The sequence below is a fragment of the Perca fluviatilis genome, chromosome 2 (genome assembly GCF_010015445.1).
Source record: "Perca fluviatilis chromosome 2, GENO_Pfluv_1.0, whole genome shotgun sequence".
In the NCBI taxonomy this organism is placed as follows: Eukaryota; Metazoa; Chordata; class Actinopteri; order Perciformes; family Percidae; genus Perca; species Perca fluviatilis.
The window spans coordinates 18236695-18250515 of record NC_053113.1 but is presented as its reverse complement, the minus strand read 5'-3'; the positions used below and the strand labels follow the sequence as shown (position 1 = coordinate 18250515).

The following is a 13821-nucleotide window of genomic DNA, read 5'->3' as shown; positions in this document are numbered from 1 at the left end:
TGTCTGTTTACTTTTTGTAAAAATATTTAGCTAAAAGTTTATTGTTATTCTTATACTGTATTTTTTTTCTATACTGTATTTTTTTAATACCCCTTTATTTAAAGAATGTTTTGTAAGCTGCTAAAATCTGCTGCTGGAAATCTAATTTCCTTGCGGGAGTCATCCCAAAAGGATCAATTCTAGATCAATTCAAGTCTAAGTCTAAGTCTCAGAATGAAACTGTAAAATGCACAAAGAAAATAGCTTCTACAGTCTTAAAAAAATTGTATATTTATTCATCAGATTAAACTTGTCTCACTCATTCAAAATACCTACTGATGCTTCAGTAAAAGTGCCTTTTCAAGCAGTCATAAACATGGCAGTAAATAAGCAATCTCACACCAATGTCAGTGAAATCATTTCACTGGAATTGTACCTCGTACGGTTTTCATGTGACTAATAAAATGTATTGATTTATTGATGATCTGAACAAACGAGTACTTCATTTGCTTTGCAAAGCTATCAAATGGCCGGTTTGGCTGTCCATCATTGCTTCAACCACTTCTGGAGAAGTAAGAAGATGTGGTCACGGGCCAGAGCCAGCTGGGGGAGATCCTCGCTCCTGGCAGGGTACATGTTGGCACAGTGGGCTGTTCCTGGATCAGAGAAAAAAATATAAATATAAAGAATATGGCAGTGAAAAACAGTAAAACTGAGATTTTCTCAGTTACAAGTACAATTATGCACCTAATAAAGTCAGAGTTGAACAAATGAGCCATCGTTCTACTATGTAACTGTTGCTTGGCTTATGCAATCACAAACAAAAGTCATTCTTCAGTTAACCTGTATGACTCAACAGATTGATAGACCTTGAGATACACTTTAAAAAAAGTTAATTTAAAAAATAGTTCCTCAAAGACTTAATGATGAACTGTGGTCAAAGGAGAGGTCTAACTACAAGCCATCTGCAAAACTGGACTTGTAATCAGATGTATTCTATGTATGATCTTTGGCTGGAGTTTTGCACTTAGTGGGGTTTGATATCCTTTAAATCACTTACTAAAGTACTAGTTACTGTTACCAACTTTGTAAAGATTATAAACGGACCAATTGGGAATTGCATCTTTATCAAAACATTAAAAAGGGAACACCACCTAAATTAAGAATTCCATATGTTATTTTCATGAAAGATCAATCAATATTTGTGAACATGAGCTACTCTCTCAAAGGCATTGACCAGATAAGTAAGTCTCAAACTTGTGATGTTATCAAAATATATAAAGTCTGGAGCTGCTACATAGACAATGAATGGGAGACTGATTGTTTTCTATTTTATACACAAATGAGCTTCATTCTACTGTTTACATACAGAAAATGTAACCATATACTCAGAATATTCCCCTGGGTGCTTTCCCAAATTATTGTCTATGGAGCAGTTAATGTGGAGTTGTTCATGTTTACTTATATTTTTGGACTGTCTCAACCGTTCCAAGTCCGAGCCTCAAAACCAGAGGTGATCGTGCCTTCTCGGTCAAGGTGCCTCGGCTTTAGAATTACCTGCCCGAGGACATAAGCTTCTGTTTTTACCCTGTTCTTAAACTCCTGTAGCACTTTGGGATTGATTTTTCAATTAAAAGTGCTCTACAAATAAAATGTATTATTATTATTATTATTATTATTATTATTATTATTATAAGACTCGCTGAATCAGTGACTTCTTTTAAAACACACTTTTAAGGCTCCAACACACCAACCCGACGGCCAACCGCCAGCAGAAAAGGCAGTCGGACTGATCAGTCGGCTCCCCGAGGTCAAAAAAGTGCCTCGGAACACACCGAAGCGACGCCGACTTGAGTGTACGTTCTGCGCGTGCGCGATACATAATACGTCTCCATAACAGCAGGCGGCGCTAATCTGAATTGTCGCCCAAAAAATTTAAACCGCAAATGACGAACGCGTCATGTGGGTCTGGCTTCTCCTGAATTTCAAAGCCGACCATAATGGCAACAATCTCGTATTCATACAATCGGCCCAAATTAAAGCCGACGGCTTCTCCGACTGATGACAGCACGGAACACACCAAACAGACTCGAGTCACCGACCTCGCCAGACTGTCCGCCGGCCGATAATCCGGTTGGTGAGTCAGCGCCTTTATAGACTTGCTTTTATGTGATGCCGTCTTTTTATCGTTTTTCTCATTGTCTGCCTGCTAACTCCATTTTATTGAATCGTGATTTTCTGTCCTTTAGTGCTGCCGATGCCTCTTTTTTCGCTGTCCCTACATTGTGCATTAATAGATATGTGTATTGATTTGATGTGTATACTTATGTATTGATTTATATGTGCTTTTGTTTCCACTGTCAAAGCACTTTGTAAACTATTGTTTTTAAAGGCGCTATACAAATAGAGTAATTATTAATATTAACACATAGCTACGTTTGAAATAATTGTTATATGTAACCTAAAAGTCAGAAAAAAAAATACTTTGATTATTGAGAATAAATGGGCTAATTTATCCTTCAAGTTGGTAAACACTAGCTAACAAGCCATCCATCAACCTAGCAAACTGGTTGTTGCTAGCGAGTTTGCTATCTAATCTAGCAAGCTGGATAGTGTTAGGTTATAAAAAGTGAAACCATTGGTGATGTCTGATAAAAATATACTTTTAGTTAAATGAACACTGAATCAATACCGATTGCATCACACCACACTAATCAGCATTTGACTGCCTCACTCCAACCTAGTTTCTAAAAAATTAATTAGGTTATGTCTGTTATTTAGCATGAAAGTAGATGCTCTAGGAGACTTATTGTTTAAACAACTTTGGGAGCAACTCCCTGCTAAGCCAGACTGATTAGAACAAAGAAAATGTGTATCTCTGTAGAATTGGCACTACCATGATAAACGACCTTTGTCTGTGACCTGGAGTGAACCTGACATCAGAGGTGTGTCCTTAACCTGAGAGACAGGAATATAATTCGGAAACAGAGGTGATCTCAGGACAGCGGACCTGGGACCCGACAAGGGAACAAGGTTCTGCAGTCCGCTGTTTACAGTGTATTGTTTTGTCATGTCTCGTGACTGATTGACGTAATTCCTGAAGAGGAGGCATGTAATTTCAGTCCACTGCTGGCAGTGTTTTCATGTTTTATGTTTGATTGTGTTTTGACTGTCGTTTTCATTGTGTTGTTTTATTAAACCACAAAGTTGCAGTGCTTCTACTTCATTTGGATTTTCCATTACGCATATTCTTTCGCACCTTTGATGAAAACCGCAGGGAGGTCAGGTGTGATGTCCTGGGCGATTCCCAAGGCGTGCCAGGGGTCAATGGACCCGTTAGGAAGAACTATTCTGGTGGAGCGGATGTCATAGCCGCCGTAATACTCGTTGGTCTGGGCCACGGCCTCCGCCAGCTGCTCAGCACTGATATTGTAGAAGTCTGCACACTGTTTCACATGATACCTAGATGAGAAAACACAGGTTAACAATGCAACGTCTAATGAAACTGGAGAGAAAATGGTTAGTGTATGATGTGGGAATAATAGGGAGGTGCATGAAAACATAATTATGAGTTCATTAGGCAGAGAGGCAATATTTGGTGTACTCACACAAGAGGGAAGCCAGTGAATGGTTGGTTGGGCGAATCGGTGCTCTGGTAGAATCCAAATTCAGTGCAGGTCTGGTAGACCCACTGTCTCCCTGGTTACACACACAAACACAAAATTTACCCATGGCCAGCATATTTAGTTGCTTCATATAAACCAAGTCACTAACAACACATCACAGCAGGTAGAGCAAACAATACGTTTAAAATTCCTTTACACCCAAAAAGTATTAACTTTCCGTTATTCAGCCCCAATTAAGAGAGGAAAGAGTGCAACTGAAACATACAAGACAAGGGTGGTCGGGGCAGTTTTATGCAGACACATCCCAGTGGCTTGTTAAGAGACCACTTCCTGTTCCAGTCATCCCCCGCCAGTCGTCCCACTCATGAAACTGAAGCTGGGAACTGGAACCACAGCCCAGGGCAAGGGTACAACATGGAATATAGAGAACCCATTTTTGCTTAAATATACAACAATGTTACTCAATACTGAGCGCCCCAACAAGAGAGAACATCATTTAAAAAAGTAGCATACCTAGTCTTTGAGTAGCATACTACTTTCGTCAGAAAAGTTTCAAAATAAGCACTGCTTGGTTATTTTAAAGCCTGTTAAAAACTTTGGTGTAATGCTCTGAATTTAACCTTCCCCCAAGACAAAGTAAACACTTGTTTTGGTACTTATTTAAAATGATGTAATTACATTTTTTTCGACTTTGCCAGAACCCGCCTAGTTTATTTTATTCAACATTTCCTAAAAAAGCCTTTCAACAACACCCAGAAATGGGTTTGCTGTAACCACACTGTAACCACACCTCAACACATAACCTGACTTGTGGCTGTGTTTTATTCTGGGCTCCTGACGCTACTGATGATGAATACATTGGTGTTTCTGCCTCTACTGCAGTTGATTGCTCCTTTATTATTGTTGGACATTGGAACATTTCATTGTGACATCACATTGTGCATGTTATTCTGTCATAAGAAACACACACACACACACACACACACACACACACACACACACACACACACACACACACACACACACACACACACACACACACACACACACACACACACACACACACACACACACACACACACACACACACAAAACATAGAAGGTACATAAAACTAGGTTAGTTATCAAGGTGACATTTTATGGTGGAACACACTAAAATAACCATGTTTACGCAGACAAAAAAAACCACTTCCCAGTATATGTCCATACCCACCTCCCCCTGCAGCCGGCCCATCCCAAGATGTATTAGTCATGTCTCTGACGTAGTTATTAAAGCTGGCATCCAGGCATTTAGTGGAGAAGGTGTCCATAATGAGACGGGCCACAGCAACATAGCGCGCATAAGGCTCCCCCAGTGAGGTGTCACCCATCACGCCACACAGCACCTTGATGGTGATGTTGGTGCCCGGCACGCCCTGAATTGACAGAACACGTACCAGGCCAAAAAGAAGAAGAAGAAAAAAGCAAATTAATTAAGATGATTTCTCATGACCTTTTTGATATATCAGTTTGAAGCTAATTTATCAACATTTGTATTATTAGCTCCCAGTTAGCTCAAGGTCCGCTCTATATAAAGAAAAACCGATCGTGGCAAATTTTGGATAATTGTGGTGATCCCTTGCCTGTATACCAACCCACAATGCTCCTCAGAAATGCACTATGGCTACTCAGGGGCATCAGTCCAACAATGTGGTTGTGACCCTCCAGGTATAAAAAATGCGGGTTGGAGGAGTAAACACTTGCCAGTGGTTAGTTGTTCTCACGAAATGACCCATGAAAACTATCCCTGCACCTCTCTGCATCTTTTGAGTAAAAGAGGAACTGTTAGTACTTGTTCTACAAGCTGTAGCGTTACATAAGTCGCCACCGTATTTTATAAAGCACCCCATTGATAACCCCTCAACTGTGAAGCCACTGCTCTGCCCCTTCTGATTGAGTTACACCTCGGTCCAACTTCTTACCCAAATTCCTCAGTGGTACCTAAAACCTGGTAGTTTGCTCTATACCCAGCCCTTTGTGTCAGAGAGGCAGCTGTTGGCTGTGTTTGTCAGCTAGTGCTGTGGACTCCGTGGCCCACCGCTCCTCTCGGTTCTTTTATAAGCGTCTCTTTAGCTTGGGGCGACAGGAAACCAGAGAGACCACAGAGTCTTTTGTTACTTTTTCACATCAGCTTATTGGTAACCGGACTCACGTCTCCTCAAGGCACCAGGGGGACAGAGAGGGGATGGGATGTAAAAAGGGGATGGGGAAAAAAGGGGTGATTGGTAAAACAAAAAAGGCACCAAAAGGGGAAAAGAAATGGGACAGATGTACAGTAACAGATACTAAGAAAACAGGTTGTGAGACGTGTTACCAAAAGATCTGGACTTGGGCTGGGCAATATAATTCAATAATTGTAGGAATTTCTTTACAATGTGGATTGTAATACACAGTTTGCAAGATTCAATGTGTTGCACAAAACATGGGGAGTGTAAAACAAACTAGATTGTGGTCATGTGGTCACATTGGTCTATTTCCCTCCTTCCAATGCTGAATCACAAGCCACCTATAATGTGTAGGTTACAAAAAGGGGCTCCAGTCCTCATATAGAGATACAGACAAAGTAAGCAAGTGGCCCCAGGAGCAACCCTGGAGACCCTCTTGCAGGGCAGTATCTCTGGGCCCCTCACTGCTAAACAATGCAGGGTTCATTATGTTTCAGTATACTGTTTGGGCTGTCTGTGACCCTCCTACACCTCATAGCTGCCTTCCACTCAACCAAGACTGGATACTACGTCAACCCCTGACCCACAAAAGCCTCTGTGCCACCTCTGCTGTCTCAGTTCAACATGCAACAAAAACATGTCACATCTGATATATTGTTTCTACAAGAGATGTATGTCATCCTTAAGGGGATTTAGTAAACCATACTGGAATAATGTCTCCGGTCAGTCTATAAAAATTACAACATTTCTTACTGCAAACCTGGATTTTTTCCCAATCATATTTTTCTTTTCAAGTCAGTATATGAATACTAAATTGTGAAGGCATGCTTGGGGGATCTTAAAGATAGATTTGTCAGTGCTCTTTCAAACATTAGGACTAAACTGTTGTGCCAGCCTATGTGGACCTTAAAAATGGGTCTACATTGAAAATATCTGAAATGATCATTTAAAAGAATAGCATGAGGACTGGAAGCAGGTGGAAACAGCTAGTTTGTTTTTAGAGCTTTAGAGGTGCTGGTAGGCGGCTTTTGTTATGTTTGGACAGCTATTTTCCTCCAGTCTTTATGCTAAGCTAAGCTAACCACCTGCTGGCTCTAGCGTCATATTTGATTTATGAACTATTCCTCTGAGCAGCTAATAACCTATGTAAAGAATAATTATGATATGCAATAAGGAGTTGTAATGTCTCAATATGGTGTATATACTATGAGCAATGAATACTTATTTTGACATGAAAACAAGCTAATTTAAAGACTGTTGGCACACAATGTCAGTTATTGGTCTATTCAATCCAAACGTATGTGCATCTTTAATCCATGTTTTGTGGTGTTTTACTGATGTTGTTTGGCATGCGACTACTCTCCCTCACCTCAAACCCCCTGTTGTCTTCATTGTACTGGACCACATCCATGAAGTTGCCAGCCAGCATTTCCAGGAAGTAGGCAGAGTCCATCTCTGTCTGAATCTGCAGTTTGGAACACAAGCTGGAGGGGAAGAGGAGGAAGACAGAAGAGAGGAAGCAGAGGAATAGGGAGGGAGAAGTGAAGTAGGAGGGGGAATTGGGGGACAGTGGGGGAGGGAAGGTGGGGAAGACCGATAGGAAAATGGGTGCAAAGTTAGACAAAAGCTTGTTTTGGCAGTGGTACAGTGCATCTAGTAATTTTTAATAATAATTTTCCTGTGTTCTCAGGAAATACGACCTCTGGTCATTTTAATAAATGTAGAAAACTAGCCACCAGCAAGTGCTTAGAGCTTCTTATGTATGATAACCAGCTACACAAAGCAGTAGCACTTCTTTAGAGGATGTGTTGAACATTGAATGTGGATAGATTGTGTTGACTTCTATTCAAAGAGTTACAACGTATCCCTCAGAATACAGAATAAACTTTATTAGCCATGCTAGTGGCGGGCTCTAGGGACAGCTATGTCTGTCAGTCAGTCCACCACTTTAGTCTAGACTAAAATATCTCAACAAATATTGGATGGATTGCCATAAACATTTGCACAGACAGTCATGGCCCCATAAGGATTAATCCTACAGACTTTGGTGATCCCCTGACTTATCCAGGAGCGCCAACATTTTTGTATTTTAGTGAAATGTCTTGACAACTATTGGATGGCTTGCATTGGACTTTGGTACAGACATACATGATTTCCAGACAATGGGAGGACGAATGAATAACTTAGTAGCATGACTGTAGATTTAACTCTTAGTTTTATCACAAGAAGTCAGTCTGAATAGCTGATTTTACTTCTTAAAAGGAACATTGATTATGTTAATACACATATGCCGATGAGGGTCATCTGTCAAATTTACAGTAATGAGGTGCAGTGTCCTGAAAGGACAGTGTTTGTTATACTTTCCTGAAGTGTGGGTGTGTAGATATACATACGTACACACGTCTGTGGAAAAAGACTGAGGTGGTAAAATTATAGCTTATTATAGCATGTTGACAGTGTGTGTGTGTGTGTGTGTGTGTGTGTGTGTGTGTGTGTGTGTGTGTGTGTGTGTGTGTGTGTGTGTGTGTGTGTGTGTGTGTGTGTGTGAAGATACTCCCGTTATGATGAAATTGTGACGCAAGTATTGTATCCTCTGAGGCATTGTGGTTTGGAAGCTGGACAAGCCTCCAAACCACCTTTGTGACCTTATTGTCTGCATGAGGACATGTCTGCACGATCCGCAAAAAGCTAAAATATAAAAGGATGTCCAATGTGGTCGGGGCATTGAAGTCAAGTAAAGGCTTTAGTGTGTCTCCATGACAGTATTATTTCAGGGAGACTAACCACACCATTATAATAGCCATTTAAGCCTGTTTATTTATCATGTTGACTGACCATACAGTCACTATAACAACGTAAAATAAGCAAATAAAAAAAAAAAACAACAACACCAGAGACAGCCATAATGACTGCAGATGTAGAACAAGCATGCTAAGAATTATGTCATGCTTGAAACTGAAAAAGAGAAAATGAAGAAAATAATGTAAAAAAGGGGCTGAGAAATAATGTGCCAATACAAATAAATGCACTGCACGTATTCAGAAACTGTGCCTTAAAACGAGCCGCCAGGTTTTGACGTCACAGCTATACTTTATATAGGTAGAAAGTGCCGCTACAGTGCTGTTAAAGTCATTCCCTGGATGCAATGACGGTGCAGCGATGCCAAGAGCGCAGATGCGGAAGACCCAGAAATGCTGACCAATCAGAGCAGGCTGCGCTAAAACGGAGCATTTCAGACAGAGGCTGAGAAAATTAATGTGTTTTTTGAACAGTAAAGCATGTAAACATGTTCTAGTAGAAACCCCCAAAAAAGCATGAACCTCAAAATGAGCATAATATGGGACCTCTTAGTAATGTTAACTATTTCCATTTGAATTGTATCCTTGTCAGGGTGTAAAAGCCTTTGAAACGACAATTAAAATATGTGACACTAAAGCTATCAATTGAAATCTTTGACCACAGTAATAATAATATGAATAATAAACACAATTAATAAATAACTGTGTATGATTAAAATATGTAGTTTGGTTTACAGGTTTGCCATAGACAACCAGTGCAGTGACCAATTCTAAAATAAACAGATGTAAATCAAGTGGCTCACACCCTTTCTTCCTCTCTGGAGCAGGTCCGACATTCCAGAGTCCCTGGCTCAGTCCAAAAAGGCTTGAGGGACGCTCATGAAGCTGTAACAGGACCTGACTTAAACCGGGAACCAAGACAACCCTTGCTGCTCTTTGAACCTCTCACATAGCTCCCGGTATCACTACAGTTCTTCAACTGACGCTATAACTGCTCACATCTAATAGTGCTGTGTCACACACAGCACTGCTCACTTGTCCGAACATTAGCATATTTAAATAAATAATTTAAGATTTTGGGAAGTTCTTTCTTGCCGAAAGTGAGATAAGACTATTGATAGTACTTTCAAGTCTGTATGGTGAATATGAAGCCACAGCCAGTTAACTTAGTTTAGCATAAAAACTGGAATCAGGGGGAAACAACTAGCCTGGCTCTTGGCTAAAATAGAGTGACAATGTATAACACACTCAAAATGCAATGGGTTTTGCCAATTTATGGGTGTGGTTTCCTTCTCAGTTACACAGATATCATGATGACTATCTTAGCATATATCATATAATGTATTGTAGAATAATTTTGTTAATTTGGAATTCCCACCTTCATCCTTTACCAGATAATCAAAGAGATGATGGAGGGTACATTTATGCAGTTCATTATTAGATATTTGACTTCCAGATCTTTTAGGATGACATACATCATCCAAGGCCTTGGTCTGCTCAAACTTTGCAATTCTTTGTAAATGACAGGATAGAGAAGGTATGGGTTACAGAAAGTTAGACACTGTACTTGAAGTCTTTGGTGATGTTGTCATAGGTCTTGGGGTCCTTCAGGCGCTCCACAAGGGTACTTGATGCCTTTTTTACCAACAGGGGGCACTCTGCGTTCTCTGAGGCCAGCGAACGCCACACAACCTCCAAGTACTCTGGCAAAACATAAAGACAGAGGGAGGGGTGGACACTTAAACCTTGGCTGCTATAAAAAAAAAAAAAAAAAAGACCACAATAATACACAATAACCCTGGTTAAACATACAGGACTATTTTGAGGCACTGCAAAAGCACCAATTCATCTTCAAAAGAATGTGTGATCCCAGTTCTAGTCAAGTGCTCGCAAAAGTATTTAAAAGGTTTTGGTGAGGTTTAAAGTGAAATGATGAGTCTCAACCAAAGTGAATTTTACAGTTTATGAAACAGCAGTCTCTCAAAAGAGAAATCTTGGAATAATTCCACCTGGAGTGAAAGCCAACCTCTTACTGGTAATAATGCTGGCTAACTGCAGTGCTGTTTTGGGAAATAATAACATTGGGTGGGGAAAAGATACCTGACGTCAGTAGTACACCACATTCACTATTCTCTGTGTTTTGTCTTGGATATTGTTCATAGTCAAAGAGAATGTGTGTGATAATGTCTTCAAGATAGCAGTGGCGTGTGGGTGGGACGGTACAGGTCCATGTTCAAAGCTACTCTGACCTGAATTCCCGCCTGCAGCCTTCCGGAGGAAAACAACGGGCTCAGCCAAACCCAACACAACCACAGATAAAAAGTGAAACCCTTCTCTTCTTTGATCTGTCTGGGACTCTTACTTCCAAGACAATGAATAAAACTGGAAAGTTGTAGTACATTTCAAATGAACGAAAAAAATTAACCCATTTTTACAGAGATGGACAGGAGCACATTGTAGGGATTGCAGGCAAAATCTATTTAAAAGAGGATGTTTTCTTTGTTCAGATAGAGTTTAGCATAAAACTGTGATTATCCAAAAAGGAATGGTATCCTTATGAGATAAGAAATATAGATACAGATAATGAACAAATATGTTTTGTGTGTGTGTGTGTGTGTGTGTGTGTGTGTGTGTGTGTGTGTGTGTGTGTGTGTGTGTGTGTGTGTGTGTGTGTGTGTGTGTGTGTGTGTGTGTTGTCATATCATGCAATGTCTATACCTGGGAAGTTAACAGTAGCATAAACAGGTGCACTTGTGGCCACAGAGGCATGGACCAGGTGAGGGTACTTCAGCCTAAACCAAGCAGCGAGAGAACCTGGGTACGACCCACCAAATGCCACCCACTTGCGGTTGGTCAGCCCTCGGGTCTCTGCCATCACAGTACGGAAGTGTGCCAGGTCAGCCAACGCCTGACGACTACTGAGGAAACGTAGGCTATCTGTACTGAGGTCACTAAATGGAGAAAAGAGGAAAGCTTAAATAGAATTGTAATTTTAGTAAGTATCTACAGTATATCCATCATTCAGCCTCTACAAGACTGCCCATAGGCAGGACTGACTTTTGAATGCAGGGTTGCCATCTAGTGGTACAACAGCTTAACCAGTATCAGCTGCTGTGCACACCAAACACATGAAGCTGGTTGCACAATGGATTTTTGTCCTTCTGTTTATCCCACAGTATTGTTGGACCAGAGTTACTGAAAGCTCTAAAACAGCTGTGAACACATGTTGAGGGTGATGGTAAAAGCATTTGGTAGGGTCACACTGTAAAGTGATACTTCCCCAATCCCCACTGGGAAACTATTTGTTCATTGTACAGTGGGTGGCAACACTACAGCATGACGAATCAAACTGCCAGGGTGAGGAAGTCTTAAAAGCAACCTTTCTGAAAGTATTGGATGAGCACAATTCATAACCACATTTATTAATAACACTTTTACTAATCTTTCTTTCATTGTACCAGATTGAAATTATCTGCTGGTTCTTCAAATATTTTACTTTTATAAATAATAAACAGCACCAACATAATTGGTTCAATGTCTCAAATGTCTTACATCATAGTAACTGCTTGTGGTTTGAGGGCTTGATCCCAGCCCAGCTGGTTGAAGGGCAGCAACGGTTTCTGTTGACTAAATATATGATACCAAACCAGTAAACCTGCTATTATATTTGATATATTATATTATATTATATTATATTATATAGGAAGTTCAAACCTATAGCTTTGTTTTTCTTTGACGCAGACCAAAGAAAGTTCACTTTGTTGCATTTTTTGTATTTGGCTTATTTTATCTCACATTGCATTATAAATCAGTGATGCTAAACAACTGTCCTATAGAATGAATGGTTTTGTGTTTATTGGACAATATCAGCAGACAAGTTAAAGAGGAGGAGTCAAACTAAATTGATTCCTGTCTTTAAAACAAAAAATTATGAATTTGGTTGTAATGCCACAATTGACCTTCTCTGGTGTCCACACATTAAGAAACCAGTCCAGACTTTTTACATTTACAACAATTGAGATGCAGTTTTCTTGGAAGAACAGAAAGGCTAGCATTTTTTGGCATCTTGATGCTGTATTTAGTGCACTCTGGCATTGTTGTCACCTGCCTTCCCATACAAACCAAAGACGTAAAAGCTAGAGAGTTTGAATAAACAGATCTAAAAAGGCTTGGAGTGAACACTCCTCCCCACATACAAAGTCAAGAATTTAATCAGCAAGGTCAAACATACATGGTCGGGTGACTCTTGCCATAAAAGCGATGTTCCAGCATCAAGCAAAGAGCTCCTACTTTCTTGGCATAGGTGAGCCAGGTGCCGTACTGCATCCAGGCTGGATTGGCTGGGCCCTCTCCACCTATCATCAGAAACACTGGACCACCCGGCTTGTAATAGGTTTCATTTACAAAGTACCTCTGAGGGAAAAAAAAGAAAAGAAAGTTTTTCAGAGTGGAAAAAGGTATTCAGTAGTTTGTCTGAAATCTTTAATTAGAATTTTGACAGATGAACAGGTGCACATTGATACACTTGTCTAACTGTATTGGAAGGGCTCATACACTGACCACATTTACGATGCTTTTATCCTAAACTAAGCCCATGGGAAAGCAATGACTAGCTTGATCTTGTTTCCAAAATATATTCCAACCCTTGTAAGGATACACATATACAACATATAAACAGACTTACTTGCTTCCACTCTCTGCTGTCTGCCCCATTGAAGTGATCCAGTTTCTGAGTGAACCACTGCTCCTCAGACACAGCCCTCTGGCTGGTATCCTGCACTTGATTAAACTTCCTGAACCCCTTATACCGTCCCTCTCCAACTACAAACAAAGAAAACAATAAAAATAAGGTTACGTTACACAGCAACGCACACCTTTCGAGAGCCATGTCCATTTAATTTAAACAGGGAAGCAGTCAGGGGCATGTGAGTTCCATGTAGTCATATGACCAGTTCTTCTGCTACTTTAAATGACTCGCAAAACATGGGAGATGAGCATTCCTATTTCCATGTACCACTTGCAGGCAGGACATTCTCATCATCATATGTGTTTATGTTTTTTTAAGTGAACGTGGTTGCTTTCTATTATTAATATGTATTCAATTGAAAGAGCTTAAAAATCGATCGATACATTTTTTACAACGAGTTGTAAAATGTGGCCCTAAATGTATCACCAAAAACTGGAATACGTAAATAGCAACAGTACTGTATTTTT

General features: G+C 40.2%; 1 protein-coding gene across 1 annotated transcript; it reads right to left on the bottom strand.

Moving 5' to 3' along the window:
• Positions 1-252: 252 nt before the first annotated feature.
• Positions 253-13551, bottom strand: prss16 (serine protease 16). The gene is made up of 9 exons (XM_039780186.1): positions 13292-13551; positions 12839-13020; positions 11326-11558; positions 10175-10310; positions 7179-7293; positions 4819-5020; positions 3588-3678; positions 3239-3441; positions 253-635 (listed from the first exon to the last, which is right to left on the bottom strand). Exons 1-9 carry the CDS (start codon positions 13499-13501, stop codon positions 526-528), a joined length of 1482 nt encoding a protein of 493 aa, XP_039636120.1. The 5' UTR covers positions 13502-13551; the 3' UTR covers positions 253-525.
• Between the last annotated feature and the right edge of the window lie 270 nt (positions 13552-13821).

Bases quoted from the DNA above. Each gene is read 5' to 3' on its own strand.
- prss16 (XM_039780186.1), bottom strand. From the start codon at position 13,501: ATGGACATGGCTCTCGAAAGGTGTGCGTTGCTGTGTAACGTAACCTTA. The intron at 7,294-10,174 runs GTACAGTGTCTA...CTTCCCCTCCAG, and splicing joins AACATCACCAAAGACTTCAA to CTTGTGTTCCAAACTGCAGA. The intron at 3,442-3,587 runs GTGAGTACACCA...TTTCTCATCTAG, and splicing joins TTCACTGGCTTCCCTCTTGT to GTATCATGTGAAACAGTGTG.